This window comes from Mobula hypostoma, chromosome 23 (genome assembly GCF_963921235.1).
Source record: "Mobula hypostoma chromosome 23, sMobHyp1.1, whole genome shotgun sequence".
NCBI lineage: Eukaryota > Metazoa > Chordata > Chondrichthyes > Myliobatiformes > Myliobatidae > Mobula > Mobula hypostoma.
Genome location: NC_086119.1, coordinates 45099336 through 45126354, shown reverse-complemented (window position 1 = coordinate 45126354; position 27019 = coordinate 45099336). Strand labels below are relative to the sequence as shown.

At 43.4% G+C, this 27019-nt stretch overlaps 1 protein-coding gene across 1 annotated transcript in view; it reads left to right on the top strand.

Annotated features, from left to right (window-relative positions):
• rasa4 (RAS p21 protein activator 4) overlaps positions 1-27019 on the top strand; it is a 283641-nt gene that overhangs the window by 219933 nt on the left and 36689 nt on the right. The window contains exons 9-15 of the mRNA XM_063031375.1: positions 2873-2987; positions 8615-8768; positions 11754-11818; positions 14821-14933; positions 18544-18736; positions 23140-23277; positions 25351-25495. Of these exons, the coding sequence (XP_062887445.1) occupies positions 2873-2987; positions 8615-8768; positions 11754-11818; positions 14821-14933; positions 18544-18736; positions 23140-23277; positions 25351-25495 (923 nt within the window). The remainder of the gene's footprint in view (positions 1-2872; positions 2988-8614; positions 8769-11753; positions 11819-14820; positions 14934-18543; positions 18737-23139; positions 23278-25350; positions 25496-27019) is intronic.

Here is a 27019-nt window from a genome sequence, read left to right as displayed (position 1 = left end):
ATAGGATGGATGGAGACTGAAGGGAGATTAAAGTTTCCAAAAGTGGAAGCTCCCTGCACCTCTGATTTGAAGGGAAGCACACACCGAGAGTAGTTATTGATCTGTCGTCTGCCAGTAACTCAACAGGATAATGGGAGCTGATGTTGCAGAATGCAATGACCTACAGGATGCGGTTGTATTTACTGCAGTTGAGTAAGTCTTGCTGAAAGAAAGAGGCACAATGGACTGAATCCAGTAGATTAAGGGGCTTCCCATCACTGATTTTACATCAGAACTCTGTACCCCAGAAACAAAACCTACGAACCAACAAAACCTCTTCACTAACCACAGCTATCCTCAGCAGACTCTTATTCAGCTTTGACCTGATTTCCCCCAACTCATCCATTCTCTGGTCTCTCCTTGACATGCCTGCCATTTGTTAGCACAACTATATCCTGGCACATCCTACCCCTACCCCTGGACCCTGTCCAACTTCCACCCTCACAAACCATGATCATTCCTTATCACACCTCCGCCCCACCAATCCCAACTCTAGAACCTTTGATCTTCTCCCATCTCTTGCTCCAATCTCACCGCCAACACTAACCCCAACCCCTCCCCATCATGCTCTAGTTTCCCACCTGACCTGTCATCCCTATCCTGTAACCAGTCATTGGTATAATGTGAACAAAGTTAGCGGACAGACGCAGCTGGTAGGTAAGGAGTAACCCTTTATACAACAAAATGAGAAGAGGCCTGTTTGACCCAATATTACATGGCTTTTTATATGCTAAAGGTCAAAGAACAACTCTATATTTACAATGTATCTACAATGTTTCCTTTGAATTACATATAATTTTCACACCTCCTTCTTTGCACCCACACTCCAGACACCCACAATGAATGTTAATCAGCATTGTGTGGTTTTTCAATTCACCGCTGTTCACAGCTCTAGGAACCTATTGACTAGGGCTGTATTTTAATTTTAAGCTACCAGCACGGTTTCAGGTCTAAAGGTTGGTTTCTGAAGTTAGTTACTGAAGTTACTATTTTGCTATATACCCTAAGTCTAGGATATTTCCTAACAATCATATTCTTCATATTCTTCCAATTGGGTTTCCTCCTAATCCATTACCTCTCACTCCCTGATGCCTTCTGGCTGGGGCAGTCTTCGTGCTTGGCAGTTGAACACTTAAACTGAAACCTTTGCATTACCGGCATTCCCATTCACTTCCTTCGGCTCCCAGCCTGACCCTACTCCACCAAGTTTACTATGTCATGACTCACCAAAGGTTCATCCAAACCCAAGCTCTCTGAAAAACCCATGACCTCAAAATAAAAGTTTTAATGAAATTCTGAAGGATAATTTATGAGCCAATATTATTAGAAACTAAGTTCGTACTTGTACCTAAAACATAATTTCAAATGTTAAAACTTTCACTGCAAAAAAGAAGTTCTGGATGGAGATTTTAAAGTTTTTCAGAAAGTGATTTGCATAATGAAGGGGAATGTAAGCCAAGGTTTTTAATAACTGATGTTCACTATTAGTATGAAGCCAAGCATAAGTATTAGAAGAAATTGAGACAAATGTATAAATATGGGCTGATTGCAGGCATTAAGATCAGGTGATGTGTGTTGTATAATAATGAAAACTTGAGAATGAAGAGTAATAAAAAGCAGCTGATCGCAGGGGCTTGTGGGGAGGAAAGAGTGGAGGGCGGTGGCATATGAACTGTGGGGAGGAGAGGGAGGAGAGGGAGGAGGGGAGGGGAGGAGAGGGAGGAGGGGAGGGGAGGAGAGGGAGGAGGGGAGGGGAGGAGAGGGAGGAGGGGAGGGGAGGAGAGGGAGGGGGGGAGAGGGGAGAGGGGAGAGGAGGGGGGAGGGGAGAGGAGGGGAGAGGGGAGAGGAGGGGGGAGGGGAGAGGGGAGAGGAGGGGGGAGGGGAGAGGGGAGAGGAGGGGGGAGGGGAGAGGAGGGGGGGGGGGAGGGAGGGGAGAGGAGGGGGGAGAGGAGGGGGGAGGAGGGGGGAGGAGGGGGGAGAGGGAGGGGGGAGGGGGAGGGGGGGGAGGAGGGGGGAGGGGAGAGGAGAGGGGGAGGAGGGGGGAGGGGAGAGGAGGGGGAGAGGAGGGGGGGGGAGAGGAGGGGGAGAGGAGGGGGGAGGGGAGAGGAGGGGGAGAGGAGGGGAGAGGAGGGGGAGAGGAGGGGGGGAGGGGAGAGGAGGGGAGAGGGGGAGGGGGGAGAGGAGGGGGAGAGGAGGGGAGGGGGGAGAGGAGGGGGAGAGGAGGGGAGGGGGGAGAGGGGAGGGGAGGGGGAGAGGAGGGGGAGGGAGGAGAGGGGAGAGGAGGGGGAGAGGGGGAGGGAAGAGCAAATTCATGTAAACCTTTGTAAGCATTTGGTATATTAAGGGGAGCACACAATTCAATGTTGTCAAATTTAAATCTTTATGCACCACTGACTAAACCTGATAGGTGGCAATATGTTTTATTGTATCCAAATGAACTCACCACATGACATGATTCACACTTGTTCGATTGTTCCTCAAATACAATAAATCTTCAGTCAGTTTGGGAATCCTGATGTCTGGTACTAGATCACCAGTTAGTCCAGAATGTGAGCCAGGGATCCAGAGTGCTTGGATTTTTCCTGCTCCCTTTGAACTCAGTGGAAGATTTATTATCTAATTGTAGTCAGGGTGCCATACTATCAAAGTATACTGTAAATTGTCAAAGATAAACTATTGATCCATCAGTATCCAGGGATCAAGAAGAACCCAGTCAGTTGCTTCATCCCCTCCATTCCTGCAACCTAAGCTATGACTGATGTACTATTCAGCCACTCAGAAGTACAACGTCTTGTACCTTGTTATTGCAATCTAACGCACGTCTGTTTTTCAGGGGAAACCTGGGTTCACTGCGTCTACAGCTGCGTCTGCGGGATGAGAGCGTCCTTCCTTCCAATTACTACCAGCCCCTCACTGAGCTACTGCTGCAGTCCGTTACAGCCAACAGTGTGAGTGACGTCCTTCGTTCTGTCCTCATTCATCATTCCTCTTGGGGTTCTTCTGCTGTTGTTATCTATGAGCAGTTAAGGGGAAACACCGGACAGCAGCCCCGTGCACTGCGAACAGCTTGTCCCATTGTGTCAAGGGTTGTTCTGCTTCCTTATAATGCCTCAGCTGTAGTCAGACCCACCATCCAGGTAGTTTTAAGGACCAGTCTCTGTCTAACATTTCAACTCACTATTCACCTAGTGGCTGTGATCATCTTGGTGTCTCCTGAGATTGGATATTTCCTGCTCCCTTTGAACTCAGTGGGTTCACCGGAAAACATCTTGAACTGGGAATATCCTTCAGATTCCCTATTCACCTAGGGAATAGCATTGTTCCTAAGCCTTCCCATTCTCCTTGGGTTTGAGAACATCTGTAAGACCTTGATGTTTACACAGAGGCTAGGGTGAGATGGATAACCTTAAGAGTGGGACAGCTTATATTGGCAGAGGTCTTTCAAAGTTTAAGCACACCCCATTGCTATTGTCTGCATCTATTGCTTTGTCAAACCATTGCAATGATTTATTGGCTAGCTCACAGACAGGTGGTGAAATTTCTGCTCATCTGCTGTGTTTTGGACCACCAGTCAGGAAAAGCCAAAGGTGATGGGAAGTTGTGGGACGTAGATGGTTGGACCTGAAATGAAGATGGAGAGAAAGATCATAGGTATGGGTTTGGAATAACAGTGTCCACTAAACATCAACTGAGAGTGTGACTGAAGCCTTCGATGAAGGACTTATGCTCTTCCTTGCTCCAAGTACTCAGCTCTGGATGTAGATGTTCCCACCTCCCTTTACTGGTGGGGTTCCATACTTGGGAACTTTGGTATTTGGCCAACTGTAAGCCTCATCAGTCTGCAAACTCCAACTGCAACTAAAACTCCAAGTACTCCTACTGCCAAAATTTTGAACCTTTAATTGACTCATGGTCAAATCACTGATTCTTAAAATGCTTACGGAACCGCAGAAGGCCACTTCGCACATTTTGAACGTGTAGGTCATGAAAGGAATTCTGTCAATTCACCTGAATTTTTTTGCCTTTATCATCTTATACACACCTCTACACCTCTCAGTATCATATCATTTATTGTAAATACCAAGCCTTTTTGTGCTTCCTCGAGATACAGTTCCTCACAGTAATCTGGATTGAATTCCATTTTCAATTTTTCCACTCAGCTGACCAGCCCACCAATGCTTTCCTACACTCTAAAGCTTTCATATTCCTTGTCAACCTGGGCATGTTTGTACCAATAGCAAATTCTTTAATATACCCCCTATTTTTAAGTCTAAGTGATTAATATATACAACAAAGTAAGAAGACTGAATCTTCTGAGATCCCACTGGTAGCACCCCACCAGTCATAAATCATTGAACTTTGTTTCCCGGTGCTGAGCCAGTTTGGGATCTATTTGTCCCTCTCTCTTGGTTCCCATGCCTCTTTACTTACATGACCTGTCTGCTCCGCAGGACTTTTGGGAAAAGCCGTGCTGAATTGCATATAGACTACATCCTAATGCAGCACCTGCCTTCATCTACCTTCTTATTTCCACATAAAAAAATTCAGTCAAGTAAGTCAGACATGACCTTTCCCTAACAAACTATACTAATTACTATGCACCTTTGTAAATGAAGGGATTTTCCTGTACTTCTGAATTAATTTCAACCATTTGCCCTTTGCTTTTAATTACCCATTTCATCCCTCCCTCTCTTTTTAATCAATGCTTCAGTTGCCTGGATTAATGGAAAAATGATCATCACAAATTCTGTAGTTTCTTCTCATTCGTCTTGTAACAGTCTTCTGTATATTTCATCCAGGCTGGCAAATTATCCACTTTTGGATATGCTAACACCTTAATATTGCCCCTTGTGTTGGGTTTACCTTCGCCTGGCACTAGGGGACAGTGAGAGAAGAGTCAAAAGGAGGAGAGGGACCCCAAATGTACATTTGGTGTGCAAATTCCCAGAGCCATGGTCATTCTTATAATCACTAGGGAGATTTCAACACGTTTTATCCCCAGATTAAAGTTAAATAAGATTAGCAACTATAGTGTGACTTACGTATTAATTTGAGACAAGCACACCATGCTACCCACCATGATAAGCATGCTAGGAGGGAATTACATGCTAGTATTAGACTTGTGGTACTGTCATGTTTTTAAATTATTTCAATCTTAAACCCCAACCTTCACTCATTCTTGCTTGTCAGGTTAGTTGGATAAAACTCCTTTGTGTGTCTTGCCATTTGTGCTGCAGGTGAGGCTGATCGTTGATCATCAGCAGTCTATATCCTTATGTGGATACCCACTGTGGTAATTTAGTGGTACAATGTGACAGATTAAAATTAGGTCAGTAATTTTATAGCTGGTGGTCATGAAGAAATATTGGATGGCTACCAGAAGATCAGATCATGACCAAGGAGACCTGCATTATCACCGTAAAACTGGCCTCCATGCCTGAGAGTAATTGTGGAAGAGATAGACCACTTGTGGTTGCTTTTTGGTGAGGGACAAGCTTTAACTTTAGTGTAGAAGCACTTCTGTCCATCTGACTTAAACAATTTGCCATCATTACTTTATAGCAAACTATTCTAAAACATATGATTGAGTGCACCAGGTCCGAGATACCTCAAAGCCAATGGTCATTGTAGGGTTAACCCAATGTAACAATCAATCTGTCCACAACAAGTCACCGTAGGCAGTAAATGAGAGGAATGAGGAATGATTTATTTTTCAGTGTTGTAGGTTAAATGCAGGGTTAGGTTGAACACTGTTCCTCAGTTGGCCCTTTGAAGCCACTTTCTCCCCCGAACAAAAAGATAGGACTGTCATAGCATTGGAATTTTACTCTGGTCCTTTGTTGGCTTCATTGCTTCAGACCACTCTGTAGGTGAGTACCATGTATTCAGAAACTCGTAGGGATCTCAAGCCCAGGTCTTGCACTACTGTAATTGGCCTTGTAGGTTATAACAAGCGAATTGTCCCAATAAAGAAAATTGTTGACTAACGTCTTCCATATGAACTTAAAAAGTAAGCGATATAAGGTGTAGCAGGCCATTCACCCCCCTCCATCCTGCTCTAACATCAAATAAGACAAGGTTGATCCTCTACCTGGTCCACATTTTTTCCAATTTCCAAATCCTCTGATTCACGCTGTGTCCAAAGTTTCAACAGCCTCAGCCTTCTATATTCAGCCACTAAACCTCCACGGCCTCAGTTCAGTGAGGTATGAAGACTAAACATCTCTGCAATGAGAACTTTTTATCTGATCTCAATCCTAATTTTTCTTTCTCCTCATCTTCAGCCAGCTTTTGATTCTCCAGGAATTGGAGGAATCAATCTCACATTCGTCAATGTCTCTGGACGGAAGTTACCGAACTGTAATACGGATCAGAACTAGCAGACAGATTTTCTAAATAGATGTGTGATGCAGATGAATAATGATATAAATGATCATTGTAGGTTAGATTTCTTCCAGATGGCATTTGCAATTTCTTTGCTGAATTAAATCTTACAGGAGGCCAAGAAACATGAGTTATAAGAGGTGCGAAGTATTAGCCTAAGTGTAGCTGGATGGCTGGAGAGGAGTTGATGGCATGTGAATGAGAGCAGGGGAAGTGGGACAGATGGAATTACTTTGAGAGTCAGCACAGATATGATGAACTGAATGGCATCCACTTGCATCATGAGCAATACATATGCTCTTCTCTCCTGGTAGTGGTGAGCCACCTTCTTCAGCTGCGGGAATGCTGATGTCAAGTTTTTACTATAAATATATTCCTGCATAATTGAAGAGTTGATTAAGGCAGTATTTAAGTGAGCAGTAACAGCATGCGCACCGGTGAGCTGTTGTCGAAGTAAATGATTCCCGTCTGTATTTCTGTTAGTCTTTGAAGAAGCCTGCATGCTTATTAAATGGTAATGTATTCTGTGTTAACGGGAAGTTCCTTTAAATTATGCAGTCTATTTAAGTCTCTCTCACTGATGAATGGAGTCTGTGTCTCCATGGGGTGCCTCAGTAATACATTTATATCTAAGTACAAAGTTTTTTACAGAATTAAGGATGATGCAGGACTGAGTAATAAGGCTGTAATTTATTCCATAGATACAGATTACTCTATAATGCATAAAAACTAATTTGATTGTCGCCCAGGTCCTAGAACAGAATACACTCTTTTACTTACGTCAGCAGAATATATTTTATTTGGGGAGAAAAGGGCATTCAAAGTTACGCTAAGTATCAGTGTTTGAAGTTTATGCAGTAATGCTGTGTGTACTTCACACAGCAATTGTCAATGATACGCATTCCCAGTAATGTCCCTATCCCATGAGTAGATTCCAGAAACAACTGGGGGATCAGGAGGAAGCAGTAGGAGCTGGCAAGTCAAATATTAGTCATACGTAGGCAGCAGCCTGCAATCTCAAATCTCCCAGTCCCCCTACAGAAGCACCAACCACAGCAGGGGAAAAACACACAAGAAGTACAAAGAAGTGGATTGAAACAGACTTCCTTACAAGAATAAAGAGAATATGCCTAATACATCATACCTGCTGCTGTATATGTGGTACAACGCCAATTATGTGTTTAGTTCTGACAATTAAATTGGCAGCTCTTATGAATCCCATGAGCTTAAAAGAGAAGGGAACCAAGGAGTTTGAAAAGAAAGGTTTTTCTTTATTAAATGCCTATTTTTTAATTGAAGAGAGTGCCACTAATTGGGGTCACTCTCACTGCCCAGCTAGGCCATGCTAGTTACCACTGACAGAGAGTGACGCAGGATTTGTAGAGAGGATCACTGAAGGAGGAGAAGGCAGACTACTGGCTGAGGCTATCACGCAGACTGTGGCTCTCCAGAAATGTTTGATAATCCAGTTGCAATGTATCACCGCAGTATATCATGGCAGAATACCCAGATGTAAAGGAATTTTAAGCATACCTTTTCTGAATGGACAGCACTTTTCTAAAAGGACAGACTTAATGTGGAGGCATTAAAAAACATGTACTTCCTCTCTCTGAGCAACCTCAACTATTCTCATACTTGCATGTGAAAAAAATACATACTGCCCTTTCTCCTCTCACACTAAACTTGTGGCCTCTGATTCGAGTCTCCCATACCCTGGGAAAAAGAATCAGATTTATGCTGCTCACGATTTTATAAACCTCTGTAAGGTTACCCTGAGCCTTCTACGTTCTAGTGAGAATAGCCCAAACCTAACCAGTTTCTTCCGATAACCACAGTTCTCCATGCTAGGCAGCATCCTGATGGAATATTTCTGCACCCTCTCTACTGCTACCACATGCTTCCATGGTAACCAGAACTATACATAAAACTCCAGGTGCAGTTTAACCAAGTCACTCATTCCATGAAGCTTATTCTACAAAGGCATGATCCATATAACTTTTCAGAGCAAAGGTTTTTCCAACTTTCTCCTAATTTGTAAATCTAGTTCTTTATCTCACTTCATTCGCTTGCCTAGAGAGCCCTTTTGAATATAACAGGCAATTCTGGGTTACCCGAACACTCATTAACCAAGCAATAGGGACTCTCCATTCTGAGACATTGACAATTCTGTCCACGTTCTTTACTCCCACAGGGTGAGAAGGGGAACCTGCTGGAACTGATTGATGATCTCACCACTACTGAGAACAGACAGGAGGTTGCAACCAATCTGGTTAAACTCTTCCTGGGGCAAGGGCTGGCAAAGCAATTCTTAAACTATGTCATTAAGTTGGAACTGGACAGAACAAGTAAGAAATTTAGTTTTTTTTAAACTCAATGCATAAAAATGCTTCGAAAGGTTGTGATTAAAAAGCTGTTGCAAAATGGGCTCTGTTCCTATAGGCTGTGCATGAAAGCATTTTTACAATTACAGATCATCTAATACATTTGCTGACAACATTATTAACAGTATATTTTATCTGATCTGATAAAATGGCTTATAGGGCAGTTTATCCACCAACATTGTCAACGTGTTAATAGCAGGAAGCTGTGAATGCTAGAAATCTGAAACGGAAAGAGGAAGTGCTGAAAGCAGTCAGCAGGTCAGGCAGCATCTGTGGACTGAGAAAGAAAGTGAAGGTTTCGGGTTGAGGACCTTTCAACAGAATTGGAAGAATGATTAAACAAGCATTGAATTGCAGAGAGACTTGGAGGGAACAAAAAGAAAGTCTGCTTTAACTCTCCTTCCCACTCCTATTCAGAATTCCGCATCTTCGGCTGCCTATGCTATTCGGCATCTGAGGAACAGTATCACACCATGGCATGTTGAAACCCTCAGGACTCAGCAATGAGTTCAGCAATTTCAGATAATTAGCCATTCCAATCTTAGGTCTCATCTTTCCAAGTTTCTCTCTTTGCTTTTGTATTTTCCAGATTTTATTCCTGTCCTACTTACAAGTTCTCCGAGCACACGTTCAACCAGTACCTCCACCACTAGTCTCATTCACTCTCTCCTGGTCTCCACACCATCACAGACCTCACCTTAATTCACTACCATTCTGTTAAACTTAAAATTTATCTTATTTCCAATTTGTCCTAGTTTTGATGACAGCATGACACTTCCAGGATCACTGGTAAACTGCTTCTCAGTGACAAGTGCAGGCTGAACTGTATATTCTGTAAATCCTCATCTGATCAACATGGTGACCTAGGAGCTCCTTTGCACAACTGCACTGAAGGCCCTGAGGGGGTGAAAATTGGCAGGTCCCCTAGAGTGGAGCAATTTCAGCCAGATTTTTGTTTGCCCTTGCAACTTTTTCCAGAATAACCTCAAGAAAAGCATAATGCACAGAATTTACCCACGCCGAGAAGTTCCGATTCTCTTGCGTCATAATCACCCCGTTTCAGCTGCGAATTAAAGGACTAACACTCATCCTGTGGCTGTGGTCCCCACTGAGATGCGTGTCCTCCTGCCACTTCAGTACAGACTCGTGAGTGGACAGTGGTCTCTCTCAGCAGGACCAATCCAACTGACCATTCCGGACTGCTGTTCTCCACCACGCTTCTCTGTTCACTGCTGCATTAGGGAGGTTGCCCATGTCCCATTATCAAGAGAAGGAGACTTTGACTACTTTTCCTTCGACCTACAGAACAGGCACAGGCATTTTCCTGCATTTTTCACACACTATAGTCATGCTTTCACAAGGCTTTCCTTGGAGGCTGTCCTGCCGTAAATGTCTGGCTGTGAGGCCCCTGTGTGCGGAAACATATGCCTGTTGCAGGCTCCATTCTTCACCCTCCCATCCAGGTCGCTATGCACTCCCGACCACCCCCCTCCCCGCCGCCCCACCTCCCCTCCCATCATTGCAGCATTTAGAGGTAATACTTTCCCTTAGCTGCAAGAGTGTTGCTTGCATTGCAGTATGTCTACTTAAGAGGTGATATCTGCTAGGCTACCTGCTGGCATCTGCAAGAGCATACAGTGGCCAAATGGAGAATTAGTGTTCAAAGTGGCACAGAGAAATCCAACATCAGTACTTGGTGAACCTCACAACTGGCTCTTCATACACACGAGACATTCTGCAGATGCTGGAAGTCCAAAGCAATGCACACAAATTGCTGGAGGAACTCAGCAGGTCAGGCAGCATCAATGGAAATGAATAAACAGTTGATGCTTTGGGCCAAGACCCTTCTACAGGACTGGAAAGGAAGGGAAAAGACGACAGAATAAAAAAGGAGGGGAAGGAGGCTAGTTATAAAGTGACAGGTGAAGCTGAGTGGGTTGGAAAGATAAAGGACTGGAGAAGAAAGAATCTAATAGGAGACGAGTGTGAACCATAGGAAAAAGGGAAGGAGGAGGGGACCCAGGGGCAAGTGATAGGGGTAAGAAGAGGTAAGGGGCCAAAGGGGACAATAGAAGAAGAGGGGAGGGGGAGGGAATTTTTTTTTACTGGAAGGAGAAATCGATATTTATGCCATCAGGTTGGAAGCTACCTAGACAAGTGTTGCTCTGATGGTGACCTCATCAAGGTACAAGAGGAGGCCATGAACTGATATGTCGGAACAGGAATGGGAATTGGAATTAATATGGTTGGCCACCGGGAAGTCCCGCTTTTGGCTAATGGACCAGAGACACTCAACGAAAAGGTCTCCCTACTTATGACAAGTCTGACCAATGTAGAGAAGGCTGCTTTGGGAGCACCGGACACAACAGACTACCCCAGCAGATTCACAGGTGAGGTGTTGCCTCACCTGGAAGGACTGTTTGGGGCCCTGAATGGAGGTGAGGGGGGAGGTGAATGGGCAGGTGTAGCACTTAGGCCACTTGCAGGGATAAGTGCCTGGAGGGAGATTAGTGGGGAGGGACAAGTGGACAAGGGTTTCACAGAAAGCGGAGTGGGGGGGTGTAAAGATATGTTTGGCAGTAGGATCCCTTTGGAGATGGCAGAAGTTAGAGAGAATGATGTGTTGCTCACCACTTTATAGGAGGCCATATCAAGATCACCGGACACAACTCTTCATGCAATTTTCACAAACAGTACCACGGTATCGAAAATGTTTAAATGCCAGAAAAACAGCGATTTGCAGGCTATTAATGGTTATCTTAAAGTACATACAGAAGCAGATTTATATTTCTGACTGATAGGAAAATATATATCCCAAAAGCTGTTGAAATTTAACATATTGGGAAGTACTTCCCTTATCCACATTTGGAACAGTTTCAAATACAGACTGAGAAAGCTCAGATCATTTCAATTCTTCTGAAGTTGTGTATTTTTTCATATCTTTTTCAGCTGAACCAAATACATTGTTCCGAAATAATTCTTTAGCTTCCAAATCCATGGAATGCTTTTTAAAGGTAAGAAGCAAATCAGAAATAAATCTAACTTATTATTAAGCAGTACCTTCATTGTTAATGCTGATGGAGGTAGATAGTTTTCCGTGTGAACCTCCCAAACTGTGGTGAAGATTCAGCCAGGTACAGATAAAGTCAGATACCGATAAAGTATCGTGCAGGTGCAACTAAGTGGATGTATAATTGAGTTAAATGTTCAGCAATAATCACTGGTATATCAGTGAAGTGAGTGGATTTCCCCTGTCTCTGCTCAGGTGTGCAGGTTGCTGCCAACAACCACCAAGCTGCAAGGATTGGCTGTCGGGTGTTGGTGTCTAACTACAGCATGTAACTGAGTACCGGGCTTCAAAATGGTTTAGGTTTTGCACGGACAACATCAGGAACACCCCGCACTTTCAATCCTGAAGTTGAACTCCACCCATCTCTTCCTGTGATATTTAGTTGTGGATTAGTTGTGGTCAGGATAGAACGTAAAACATAACTGCACAGGAGCCGCCCATTCTGCCCGCAATGTTGTGCCGAACCAGCTAAAATGTAAATTCAAAAAACCCCCAAAAGCTAATCCCTCCTACCCACACAGGGTCCATAACCCTCCATCTTCCTCATATTCATGTGCCTATTTAAATGTCTCTTAAAAGCCTCTAATCTATTTGCCTCTACCACCATACCAGGCAGTGCATTCCAAGCATCCACTGCTCTCTGAGTAAAACATCTTACCCCTTACATCCCCCTTGAACCTACCCCCTCTCAGCCTTCTAGCATTAGACATTTCTACCCTGTCTGCTCTAAGTATGCCTCTCATAGTCTTATAAACCTCCATCATATCTCCCCCGCTTCTGCTGCTCCAGGGAAAACAACCTAAGTTTGTCCAGCCTCTCATGATAGCATCTCCTTTAAATCTGGCAGCATCCTGATAAACCTCTTCTACACCGTCTCCAAAGCTTCAACATCCTTCCTATAGTGGGGCGACCAGAACTATATACAATACTCCAGATGTGATCTTAACTTCTTTGAAGTTACAGAAAAATCCTCTCCTTTGCACCTAACTGTTACAGTACACAATTCTCTGCTTAAGTGTTTAATACACTTCACTCTAACACCATCTGTAGTTCCATGATTAACTCCCTCAGTACTACATCCATGAGGTTCTTAAGTGCAAGATTATTGAAGTCCTCAGAGAGCTGGTATTCAATCGTGAAGAAAAAGAATCTAAAGTAGAGAGCACAGTGGGCAGGAGAAAGTGTTGTTCTGTTAGAAAGCAAGAACAAGATGGGCCAGGTGGCTTCCTTCCATACTGTAGCCATTCCATGATATTCCGAATTGTACAATTGGGTTTACGGTCTCTCCGGGCTGAGAGCATCAAAGGTTGAATTGTTCATGGGGCTATTGACTAAGGTCTCGTTAGAAGTAATGTTTTAGTGAAGAAGGTAACAAAATAAAGCTTTAATGGGTTTTAATGCTGATCCAGTGAAGGGAAAGGAAGTGTCACAGTGACTCACACCAATGCTGCTGTAACTTAAGGTTCTTGGGTTTGAATGAGATTGAATGAGAGGACTCTCTGGAGCCTGCAGTAACATTGATTCCTCAGCTCTGTCTATTTACCTCAAAGATGCCATTTACACTCATTGTTTAAACTAAATATTAACATGAACTTAAAAATAAAATGTAAAAGAGAAAAATGCAAATAAGAATCCATCATAATCTTGGCATGTCCGTGTGGAGATAAATAAGGTGAGGACAAGCTCATGGAATGGTTTTCGAGATTAATATTTTGAGGAATAAACTAGGAAAGATCTTATTTTACATCGCATTTTGTGTAATGAGAGAGCATTAACTGGTAATCTTGTAAAGGAGACACTGGGGGAGAGTGATCATAATGTAATATGATTTTACATAAGCTTGAAAGCGATGTTGTCTATTTTGAAATTAGAGTCTTGCATCTAAACAAAGGGAATTACTAAGATATGAGAGAGCATTGCCTCTGATTGATTGGAAAGATCATGTTGATAGAAATAACAGTTGGCTGGCCATGGCTAAAATTTAAAGAAATAATGATAAATTTTCTTTTATAAACAGCAGGAAGGAGGTCCATTTACAACTGGCAGGAGGAATTTAAGATTACAATAAATCTAAGAGGTTTATGTATTTGTAGCAGTAGGTTGGCAGACTGTGATAATTTAAAACCTCAGCAAAGGAGAACCAAGGGATTGTTTAAGAAGGCTGGGTAGAATTTAGAAGGAAACAGACAATAAACATAAAAACGATTGTACCCTGATAAAAATAATAATCAGAATCAGGTGGCATATGTCATAAAATTGGTTGCCCTTGTGGCAGCAGTACAATGCAATACATAATAATCAGAAGTCTCCAGTAAGTATATTTACGTGTTAGTTAAATGAAATAAGTGGTGCAAAAAAATTTTTTTCAAGTAGAGAGGTAGTGTTCATGGGTTCACTGTCCATTCAGAAATCGGACAGCAGAGGGGAAAAAGCTGTTCCTGAATCATTGAGTTTGTGTCTTCGGGCTTCTGTACCTCCTTCCTGATGGTAGCAATGGGAAGAGGGCATGTCCTGGGTGGTGGTGGTCCTTAATGATGGGTGCCTCCTTGAAAATGTCCCGGATACTGCGGAGGCTAGTCTATTAAGACCAATGAGGGTAAGTGCAGGTTTGGATGAGAAATATAAGGCAAAAGAAAAATCAGAAGGAACTTGAAGTGTTATTTTTATACACAGTGAGCTTCTCTGATCAGGAGTACACTTGTAATGCGGGCAGATTGAGCAGTTACATTCTAAGGGAAATTGGGTATGCAGCCGAAATGGAAAGTTGGAAGGAGCAGGGGCTGGGTCTAATTGACAGAGCAAGCACTCACACCTTGGCCATCCTCCAAGCTGGATGATTATGTGAATGAGAGTTGAAAGCTGGGAAACCTAAGGATTAAATGCTAATCGTCACTGGCGTTTGTCTTGCTCTCTGCAATGCAATCATTTCTTTGTTGAATGTTGCAGGTGGCTGGGATGCAATATTTGCACAGTATCCTTGGACCAACCATAAATCGGGTGTTTGAAGAGAAAAAGTACGTGGAGCTGGATCCCAATAAAGTGGAATTCAAGGAAGCAGGGTAATCATCAAGCACGCACACCCTGCCAACCTGCCCAGGCACTGCCATCAATGCAAAAGACTTGCCAATGGATTGGTGCTTGAATTTGGCTCAAGGTTCCCTCACAGCTGCCAATGGTTTCAAAAACCTGCCTTGCTCTATGTAATGCTAACTCTTGCTCAGTAGTGTGCTATAATAGACATTTTATTCCTTGGTGTCAGCTCAGGTAATGATACACAAACTAAAGCAGCACATACCAAATGCTGGAGGAACTCAGCAGGTGAGGTAGCACCTATGGAGAAGAATAAACAGTCGACATTCCGGGCCCAGACCCTTCATCAGGACGCTTATGCAAACTAATCCAATTTCTTATGTACTAAAATGTACCCCAGTGGATTCCTCTCCATAGATGCTGCCTGACTTGTTGAGCTCCTCTAGCATTTTGTGAGTGTTGCTGAAGAATTATTTTGGCATTTAAATGTCTGGATGATTCTGAGATTGTTTTCCTTTTTTATTGATCTTGTAGGATATGGGCAAATCCAGTATTTATAGCCTATCCCTAGTTGCCCTTGAGAACGTAGTGATGAGTTGGCTTCTTGGGCATATGTAGTTCTTGTAAAGGAAACTCTATAATTCTGACTGAGAGAGTGTTCTAGAGTATGTACTCAACGACGATGAAAGACAGGCAATATGTGTCCAGATCAGGATAGTGTATGGCCTGTAGGGAAACCTGCAGCTGGAGGTGCTGCCATGGCGATGGAGGCCACAGGTTTGGGAAATGCTTTGGTGGTTGCCCGGGCAAGTAACTGCCGAATGGTTTGTAGACGTCACTGCAGCCACAGTGTGCACGTGGTGGAGAGAATGAATGTTTAGGATTGTCAGAAGGGTATCAGATAGGATTATGGACTTCCTTCTCCTGGATGGCCCAAGGTTTCTTGTAAGTCATTGGTCCTGCACTCATTCAGGCAAGGGGGAGAATATTCCATCATACTGCTGACCTTTGCCTTATAGATGGCATAAAGGCTGTAGGGTATCTAGAGGTGAGTCACATGCCACAAGATGTTCATCTCCTGACCTACACTTAAAATCTCTCTTTCTCTTGCTGGCATTGCTGCGATTCTGACAAAAGTTTCTAGTTTCTAGTCAGTCAACACTCAGACTGTTGGGGGCGGTGGATAGTGATGGTAATGCCCTTGAACGTTAAGCTGTCTTGTGGGAGATAGTTATTAGTTGGCATGTCTATGGTGTGAATGTTATTTGCCACTTATCATCCAATTCCTGAATATTGTCTTGGCCATTGCTACATTCAAGTATGACTCAGTTCACATGTGGAGGAGTTGTGAATGGAATTGAAGATTATTCCACAGAGTGAGCAGTCTCGCTTCAGCTTACAATGGGAGGAGGGTCACCAGTAATCTTCTTTCATTGTTCTCCTTTGAGATTTTTATCCTACAACCGAAACCTCTGGAGTTTGTTTTAAATATCACAAGCACTCTTTTGAAACTAACCAAACTAATTTTATTTTACTTGAAGAGCTGTTTGAAAGCAAATCAGGAGGATTGCAAAAGCCGTTTTGATGAGTCCTCAGCCCCCCTACACTACAGCTTGTACACTCGTGACCGTGTGGCCACAGTCTACTCCAATTCCATCTACAGGTTTGCTGATGATATCACTGTGGTGGGTCAAATCTCAAATAACGTTGAGTCAGAGTACAGGAAGGCGATTGGGAGCCGGCCGCATGATGTCATGACCTCAACCTTTCCCTCAGTGTCAGCAAAACAAAAGAGCTGGTCATTGAATTCAAGAAGGACAGTCCATGAGCTTTTTTCATCTACAGAGCTTAGGTCAAGAGGTTTGAGAGCTCCAAGGAGTGAACATAGCCAATATTCTGTCCTGGTCCAACCACATACGCAGATGTCATGGCCAAAAAAGCTCACCAGCAACTCCAGTTCCTCAGGAAACTAGAGAAATCTTGTGTGTCCGCTTTGACTCTCACTAATTTTCTAGATGCGCTGTAGAGAGTATCCTGCCTGGGTGCATCATGGCTTGGTGTGGCAATTGCTTTGCCTGAGACTGCAAGAAACTCCAGGGAGTTGTGGACATAGCTCAGCACATCACAGAGTTCAGCTTTCCCTCCATGGAGTTGGTCTGCACTTCCCACTGCCTCAGTGAAGCAGTCAGCACAATCAAAGACCTCACCCACCCCAGACATTCTCTCTTCTCCCCACTCCCATCGGGCAGAAGGTACAAAAGCCTGAAAGCACATACCAGCAGGCTCAAGGGCAGCTCTATTCTGCTGTTTTTAGGACTATTGAATGGTCCCCAGCTCAATACAATGTCCTCTTGACCTCACAATCTATCTCGGTATGGCCTCGCACTTATTGTCTGCCTGCACCAAAATTTCTCTGCCACATTAACACATTATTCTGCATTCTGCTGTTTTTCTTTATACTTCTTCAGTGCACTGATGTCATTTCACTGTATGGAGGACATGCAAAACTATACCTCATTACATGTGACAATGATCAATAAATTTACAATTTACAATACAGAAGGATTACAGAACAGAGGGATCTAGGAATAATGGTGCATAGTTCCCTGAAGGTGGAATTTCATATGGATAGGGTGGTGAAGAAAGCTTTTGGTATGCTGGCCTTTATAAATCAGAGCATTGAGTATAGGGAACACACCTCAAAGTTGCTGGTGAACGCAGCAGGCCAGGCAGCATCTCTAGGAAGAGGTACAGTCGATGTTTCAGGCCGAGTAACTAACTCTTCCTTCAGTTAGTCCTGACGAAGGGTCTCGGCCTGAAACGTCGACTATACCTCTTCCTAGAGATGCTGCCTGGCCTGCTGCGTTCACCAGCAACTTTGAGGTGTGTGGTTTGAATTTCCAGCATCTGCAGAATTCCTGTTGATTGAGTATAGGGGTTGGGATGTAATGTTAAAATTGTACAAGGCATTGGTAAGGCCAAATTTGGAGTATTGTGTACAGTGCTAGTCACCAAATTATAGGAAAGATCTCAACAAAATAGAGAGAGTACAGAGGAGATTTACTAGAATGTTACCTGGGTTTCAGCACCTAAGTTACAGAGAAGGGTTGAACAAATTAGGTCTTTATCCTTTGGAGCGTAGAAGGTTGAGGGGGGACTTGACAGAGGTATTTAAAATTATGAGGAGGATAGATAGAGTTGACGTGGATAGGCTTTTTCCATTGAGAGTGGGGGAGATTCAAACAAGAGGACATGAGTTGAGAGTTAAAGGGCAAAAGTTTGGGGGTAACACAAGGGGGAACTTCTTTACTCAGAGAGTGGTAGCTGTGTGGAACGCGCTTCCAGTAGAAGTGGTAGAGGCAGGTTCGATGTTGTCATTTAAAAAAAAAATTGGATAGGTATATGGACGGGAAAGGAATGGAGGGTTATGGGCTGAGTGCAGGTCGGTGGGACTAGGTGAGAGTAAGCGTTCCGCACAGACTAGAAGGGCCGAGATGGCCTGTTTCCGTGCTGTAATTGTTATATGGTTAAATCACAAACCTACTCCATTTTGTGACATTAAAATATGACGTGCAAGAATAACCATATTGCAGGGGAAATCGAACGGTTGGATATATAATGAAGACATTTTCCTTTCAGTTGTTCAGGGCTCCACCGGTGCCAGAATGAGATGGATATAATTCAACAAAGTGTGCAGTGCCTCCAGTCGTACCTGACAGAGCTGGTTGAAGCCATAGTAACCTCAGTGGAACAGTGCCCCCCTGTGATCAGAGCCACCTTCAGAGATCTCTTCAAGAGCGTTGAGGCGAGATTCCCTCAGCATCGCTACCAGGTGTGTACATCTGAGGACTGGGAGAAATTCAGAGTCCAGCAGAGGAGGACAAAGGGCTTAATTAGGAAAGGGAGAAAAGATTATGAGAGAAAACTGGCAGGGAACATAAAAACTGACTGTAAAAGCTTTTATAGATACGTGAAAAGAAAAAGATTGTTTAAGAAAAATGTAGGTCCCTTACAGTCAGAAACAGGTGACTGGATCATGGGGAACAAGGACATGGCAAACCAATTGAATAACTACTTTGGTTCTGACTTCACTAAGGAGGACATAATTAATCTTCCGGAAATAGTAGGGGACCGAGAGTCTAGTGAGATGGAGGAACTGAGGGAAATACATGTTGGTAGGGAAGTGGTGTTAGGTAAATTGAAGGGATTAAAGGCAGATAAATCCCCAGGGCCAAATAGTCTGCATCCCAGAGTGCTTAAGGAAGTAGCCTAAGAAATGGTGGATGCATTAGTGATAATTTTTCAAAACTCTTTCGATTCTGGACTAGTTCTTGAGGATTGGAGGGTGGCTAATGTAACCCCGCTTTTTAAAAAAAGGAGGGAGAGAGAAACTGGGAAATTATAGACCGGTTAGCCTAACATCGGTGGTAGGGAAAATGCTAGAGTCAGTTATCAAAGATGTGATAACAGCACATTTGGAAAGCGGTGAAATCATCGGACAAAGTCAGCATGGATTTGTGAAAGGAAAATCATGTCTGACGAATCTCATAGAATTTTTTGAGGATGTAATCAGTAGAGTGGATAGGGGAGAACCAGTGGATGTGGTATATTTGGATTTTCAAAAGGCTTTTGACAAGGTCCCACACAGGAGATTAGTGTGCAAACTTAAAGCACACGGTATTGGGGGTAAGGTATTGATGTGGATAGAGAATTGGTTGGCAGACAGGAAGCAAAGAGTGGGAATAAACAGGACCTTTTCAGAATGGCAGGCAGTGACTAGTGGGGTACCGCAAGGCTCAGTGCTGGGACCCCAATTGTTTACAATATATATTAATGACTTGGCTGAGGGAATTAAATGCAGCATCTCCAAGTTTGCGGATGACATGAAGCTGGGTGGCAGTGTTAGCTGTGAGGAGGATGCTAAGAGGATGCAGGGTGACTTGGATAGGTTAGGTGAATGGGCAAATTCATGGCAGATGCAATTTAATGTGGATAAATGTGAGGGTATCCACTTTGGTGGCAAAAACAAGAAAACAGATTATTATCTGAATGGTGGCCGATTAGGAAAAGGGGAGGTTCAACGAGACCTGGGTGTCATTATACACCAGTCATTGAAAATGGGCATGCAGGTACAGCAGGCGGTGAAAAAGACGAATGGTATGCTGGCATTCATAACAAGAGGATTCGAGTACAGGAGCAGGGAGGTACTATTGCAGTTGTATAAGGCCTTGGTGAGACCACACCTGGAGCATTGTGTGCAGTTTTGGTCCCCTAATCTGAGGAAAGACATCCTTGCCATAGAGGGAGTACAAAGAAGGTTCACCAGATTGATTCCTGGGATGGCAGGACTTTCATATGATGAAAGACTGGATCGACTAGGCTTATACTCGTTGGAGTTTAGAAGATTGAGGGGGGATCTTATTGAAACATATAAAATCCTAAAGGGATTGGACAGGCTAGATGCAGGAAGATTGTTCCCGATGTTGGGGAAGTCCAGAATGAGGGGTCACAGTTTGAGGATAAAGGGGAAGCCTTTTAGGACCGAGATGAGGAAAGACGTCTTCACACCGAGACTGGTGAATCTGTGGAATTCTTTGCCACAGGAAACAGTTGAGGCCAGTTCATTGGCTATATCTAAGAGGGAGTTAGATATGACCCTTGTGGCTAAAGGGATCAGGGGGTATGGGGGGAAGGCAGGTACAGGGTTCAGAGTTGGATGATCAGCCATGATCATACTGAATGGCAGTGCAGGCTCAAAGGGCTGAATGGCCTACTCCTGCACCTATTTTCTATGTTTCTATCACTGGGCTTCCCTGCCTTCCCAAGGTCTCCAGGTCTTCATTTGGTCTGATAAGTGAAGTAACACTAAACGATCAGCCTACCATCACCATGGGAATAAGAAAAGCATGTGAACGTAGACACAGATGCTTGGATTAGGAGCAGAATTAACCCATTCGGTCTCTTTGGGCCTACACCAGCATTCAGTATGATTATGGCTGGACTGATTGTAACCACAATTCCATATTCTCTTCTACTCCAGTATTCTTCCACACCCCTGTCTATCTAGAATCTATCTCTCTCTACAGTACCTTAAAAATATTCGAAGACTGTTTCTACCATCCTTCGAGGAAGAGAGTTGCAGAGGTTCACAATCTTTGAAGAAATGTTTCTCCTCACCTCTACCTTAAGTCAGTGACTCCCAATTCCAGATTCTCTCACAGCAGGAAACATCACTCCACATCTCAATTGTGTCACCTCTGATCTGTCCGGGCTAGTTTGTGTTACATTGACCAAACGTCCATTTGAATCCTTTTATGTTTATGTTACTTGCATAAAACCAAATTCCACTCTCCTGATTCACATGTTCTCTTAAGGTACCCAGCCTGTATTGGATATTAAAAACAAGAGAAAATCTGCAGATGCTGGAAATCCAAGCAACACTCACAAACTGCTAGGGGAACTCAGCATGCCATTATGGAAAAGAGTACAGTCAACGTTTCAGGCCAAGACCCTTCAGCAGAGTCCTACTGAAGGGTCTCGGCCGAAACATTGACTGTACTCTTTTCTATAGGTGCTGCCTAGCCTGCTGAGTTCCTCCAGCATTTTGTGTGTGTTGCTTGGATATTAGAGACTGTTTGCATTCATAACAACCATAACGTCAGCAGTGCAAAGACACAGGATACATATACCATTCCCCTGGAGTCCACAACTAGCAATACTAAGAATGCCTCTTTTCACAATAAAATACAGAAATAAGCTCCTAATTAATGACAAAGGTGAACCGGGATAGGAAGCAGAATTTCAGATGCTGGCAAGAAGGCAGGCAGGGGTGAGATAAATCAGCTAGTTGAGTGGTGTTGCAGCAACAAACTTGTACTGAACGTCAGTAAGACCTAAAAACTGATTGTGCACTTCAGAAAGGGTAAGTCGAGGAAACACACAGCAGTCCTCATAGAGGGATTAGACATGCAAAGAGTGAGCAATTTCAATTTCCCGGATGTCAACATCTCTGAGGACCTATCCTGGGCCCAACACATCAATGCAGCTACAAAAAAGGCACAACAGCAACTATATTCCATTAGAAGTTTGAGGAGAATTGGTATATCACTGAAGACATTCACAAATTTATACAGATGTACTGTGGAGAGCATTCTAACTGGCTGCGTCACTGTCTGGTAGGGAGGTGGGGGTGCTACTGCACAGGATCAAAAGAAGCTGCAGGAAGTTGTGAACGCGGTCAGTTCCTTCATGGGCCCTATCCTCCATAGCATTCAGGACATCTTCAATGAACGATGCCTCAGAAAGATGGCATCCATCATTAAGGACCCCCACTACCCAGGACATGCCCTCTTCTCATTGCTACAATGAGGAAGGAGGTACAGGAACCTGAAGGCACACACTCAGTGATTCAGGAACAGCTTCATCCCCTCTGCAAGCCGATTTCTGATTGAACATTCAACCCAAGAACACTACCTCCTTACATTTTGCACTACCTATGTAATGTAATTATTATATACTGTACATACACACACACACTTACTGTAGTTCACAGTTTTTGTTATTATGTGTTGCAATGTAATGTTGCCACAAAAACAAGTTTCACGACATATGCCGGAGATATTAAACCTGATTCTGATCGAAAGTGGGTGATTCAATCTTGCTTCCCTTCTCTGAAGTTTCTGTCTTCCACTGGGGTGCATTATGGCTGGACACACATACCCTTTCAACAAGAAGAGGTACTTAGGCCAGCTTATAAGTGGAATTCAGGAAAGGTGGGTTCATATCACTCCCCATTGCAACCATATGAGGTAAACACTGAAAGAAGGGAAAAGGATTTCACAATTAAATGGCCATGAAATCAGCCTCTGGGTCTTAATTTTAATAATTTATTTTGAACAATAATAACATTCAGGGGATCTTGGGTTATGAATGATCTAAATGACAGAAATTCTCCCATATATTTTTAAAACATTTTTCAAACTAGTGTATGTCGAGTGATGCAATATGTGTAGCTTAGAAAATGGGTATTTCTGACTTACGGTGAGATCAGCTTTATGGATAGTTCTCAGGTACAGAATCCATGTAACCGAGGGACTGCCTGTATTCCGTTCATGATGCAAATTATTCAGGGAATTTCTGCTTTTTTCTCAGGTGCTTAAATTAATGGACACAGGCATTGTCCCAGTTTGGATGACCAATGGGCTCCTGTTAATCCTCCTGTTGTTTTCCATGCAGAACATCAAATATGTAGCAGTCACCAGCTTTCTGTGCTTACGGTTCTTCTCACCGGCCATCATGTCTCCCAAACTGTTTTACCTACGTCCCAAGCACGCGGATGCACGGACCAGCAGGACATTACTGCTTCTGGCTAAGGTGAGCCATCCTGGGAAAAGGCATGACCAGATCTACCATCAATGGGTCTCTTCCATTTTCCTTTAACTCCAGTTACAACCCTGCCCTTGTCCATCTTTTCTATTTCCTTGATACCCTCAATCTGTGTGTATACAGTTCATCGACTATAGAACACTTTGAGGTTGTGAAGGATCCAACAACAATCTTTGTTCTTTCCCTCTTTTACATATTTACTTCCAACCCTGGAGACTGCTCAACCCATCATGTTCATGGTGGCTCAAAGAGCAATCCCTTTCCTGCACTAGTTCTCCCTATATCTCCATCTATTCTCCATATATCCATGTCTGTTCTCCCTATATCCATGTCTATTCTCCCTCTATCCCCATCATTCTCCCTCTATCCCTGTCTATTCTCCCTATACCCCCATCTAGACTTCCTATATCCATATTTATTCTCCGTATATTCTGATCTATTCTCCCTATATCCCCGTCTATTCTCCCTATATCCCCATCTATTCTCCCTATATCCTGTCTATTCTTCCTGTAGCCCCATCTATTTTCACTATGTCCCCGTTTATTCTCCCTACATCCCTGTTATTCTCCCTCTATCCCTGTCTACTCTTCTTCTGTCCTCATCTATTCTCCCTCTATCCTCGGCTATTCTCCCTATATCCCCATCTGTTCTCATTACAACCCTGTCTATTCTCTCTCTGTCCTCATCTATTCTCCTTATATCCCCATCTGTTCTCCCTATATCCATATTTATTCTCCATATATCCCCATCTGTTCTCCCTATATCCATATTTATTCTCCATATATCCCCATCTGTTCTCCCTATATCCATATTTATTCTCCATATATCCCCATCTGTTCTCCCTATATCCATATTTATTCTCCATATATCCCCATCTATTCTCCCTATATCCCTGTTATTCTCCCTATAGCCCCATCTATTCCCACTATATCCCCGTTTATTCTCCCTCTATCCCTGTCTACTCTCCCTCTGTCTTCATCTATTCTCCCTCTATCCCCGTCTATTCTCCCTATATCCCTGTCTGTTCTCCCTATATCCCTGTCTGTTCTCATTATAACCCTGTCTATTCTCCCTATGTCCCCATGCGCTCCCACCTGATCCTACCACTTGCCTATACACTTGGGTATTTAACTGAGCAACTCACATGTCTTTGGGATGTGGGAGGAAATTGGAGCTTCCAGGGTAAATGCACTCAATGCCACAGTCACAGGGCAAATAAAACAGAACAGCAAACAGTAGGGCACAATACCAACCTTTTGTCCATGATCTTGTGCCGACCCTTTAACCTACTCAATGATCAAACTATCCCTTCCCTCCTACACATCCCATAACTCCATTTGTCTTACTTCCATGTGCCTATCTAAGAGTCTCTTAAATATCCCTATTGTATCAAGCTTTTCCACCTACCCCAGGCAAAAACCACTCTCGATGTAAAAATAAACACCTCTGACAACTCTGAACTTTCTTCCACTCACCTTAAAAGGATGTCTCTAGTGTTGGCTATTGCCACCCTGGGTAAGGATGCTGTCTGTCTCTTCTATCTATGCCTGTTATAATCTTAAACACCTTCATCAAGTTGCCTCTCGTGCTCCTTTGCTCCGAAGAGAAAATCCCAAGCTCACGCATTCTTTTCTCATAAGACACATTCTCTATTCCAGGCAGCATCTTGGTAAATCTTTTTTGCACCCTCTCTAGAGCTTCCACGTCCTAGGTGATCAAAACCGAACACAATTCTGCAAGTGTGACCTCACAAGATTTTTATAGAGCATTGACATTACCTTGCAACCTTCGAACGCGGTCCCCCGACTAATAAAGACCAACACACCATATACGCCTTCTTAATCATCCTTTCAACTTATGTGGCAACTTTGAGGGACCTATAGACCTGCACCCCAAGATCCCTCTGTTCCTCCACAAATGTGCAAACTCAACACTGATGGTACCAGGGATGAGAATTACTGGTGCTGTAAGACAGCAACTCCACCAGCTGTTCTGCTCTGCCAATCTTTTTACATCATCTTACGGAATTAAGAGTAAATATTCCAGCCTCCTCTCTTGCAGGCCATCCAAAGCATTGGAAACATGGATGCCAATGAAGCTCGAGGAAAGGAAATTTGGATGGCACCAATACAGAACAATATTCAACACGGGGTTATATTCTTTAAAGAGTTCATCATCAAGTTAATTGACATTGAGGAGGATCAAGGTAAATAGATTCATATCTCCACTATGATGCATCATGCAAGATGAGATCTCCACTGGGGAAGGTACGACCTGTACAAAAAAGATAGGTTGTACTTGAACCCAAGGGGTCCAATATCCTTGTGAGCAGGTTTGCTCGAGCTGTTCAGAGGGTTTAAACTAAACCCTCAGGGGGGTGGGAAGTAGAGTGATTGAGCTGTGGATGGGGCAGTTGGTATACAAGTAGTTGTGGTTTGTAGTGAGAATGTGAGGAAGGAGAGGGGAAAATTGCAGTCAGTGGAATGAGTTGAGGTGTAACAAGGGGGTAAAATTGAAAAGGGTGATGAATATAGGACTGAAGGTGTTATAAATGAATGCATGTAATATATGGAATAAGGTAGAAGATCTTAAAGCACAGTTAGAGATTGGCAGGTATGACGTTGTGGGCATCACTGAGCTGTAGCTGTAAAAAGATCGTAGTTGGGAACTTAACACCCAAGAAAACACATTGTATTGAAAGGACAGGCAGGGTGGCAGAACGGATGGGGTGGCTCTGTGGATAAAAAAAATGAAATGAAATCTTTAGAAAGAGGTGACAGACCAGAAGATGTAGAGTCCTTGTGGGTGGAGCTAAGAAAATATAAGGGCAAGACGACTCAGATGGGAGTTGTACACAGGCCCCTAAACAGCAGCCAGGACGTGGGGTACAAATTACAATGAGAGATTTAAAAAAGTCATGCAAAAAGGGCAATGTTACAATAGCCATGGGAGATTTCAATATGCAGGTAGACTGGAAGATCAGGTTGGTGCTGAGAGGGAATTTATAAAATGCTTTTGGGATGGCTATTTAGAGCAGCTTGTGGTTGAGCCCACTAGCGAAAAGGCAATTCAGGATTGGGTGTTGTGTAATGAACCAGATTTGATTAGGGAGTTTAAGGTAAAGAGACCTTTGGGAGGTGGTGATGACAATATAATAGAGTTCACCCTGCAGTTTGAGTGGGAGAAGATAAAGTCAAATGTATTATTATTACATTTGGAGTGGAGTAAAGGGAATTACAGAGGCGTGAGAGAGGAGCTGGCCAACGTTGATTGGAAGGGGACCCTAGCAGGGATGACAGCAAAACAGCAATGACTGAATTTCTGGGGGCAATTTGGAAAGCGCAGAATAGATACATCCCAAAGATGAATAAGTATTCTAAAGGGAGAGTGAGGTAACCGTGGGCGACAAAGGATGTCTAAGACAGCATAAAAGCAAAAGAGGGGGCATATAATAGAGCAAAAAAAAATAGTGTGAAGCTAGAGGGTCGAGAAGCCTACAAAAACAAAGGTCGCTGTAGTGAAAAAGAACCATAAGGAGGGAAAAGATGAAATATAAAGGTAAGCCAACCAATAATATCAAAGAGAATACCAAATCTTTTCTTGGATCTATAAAGAGTAAAAGAAAGGTGAGAATGGGTATTGAACTGCAGGAATGGTACTGGAGAGGTATTAATGGAGGATAAGAAATGGTGGTCAAATTTAATGTATTTTGCTTCAGTTTTCACTGTGG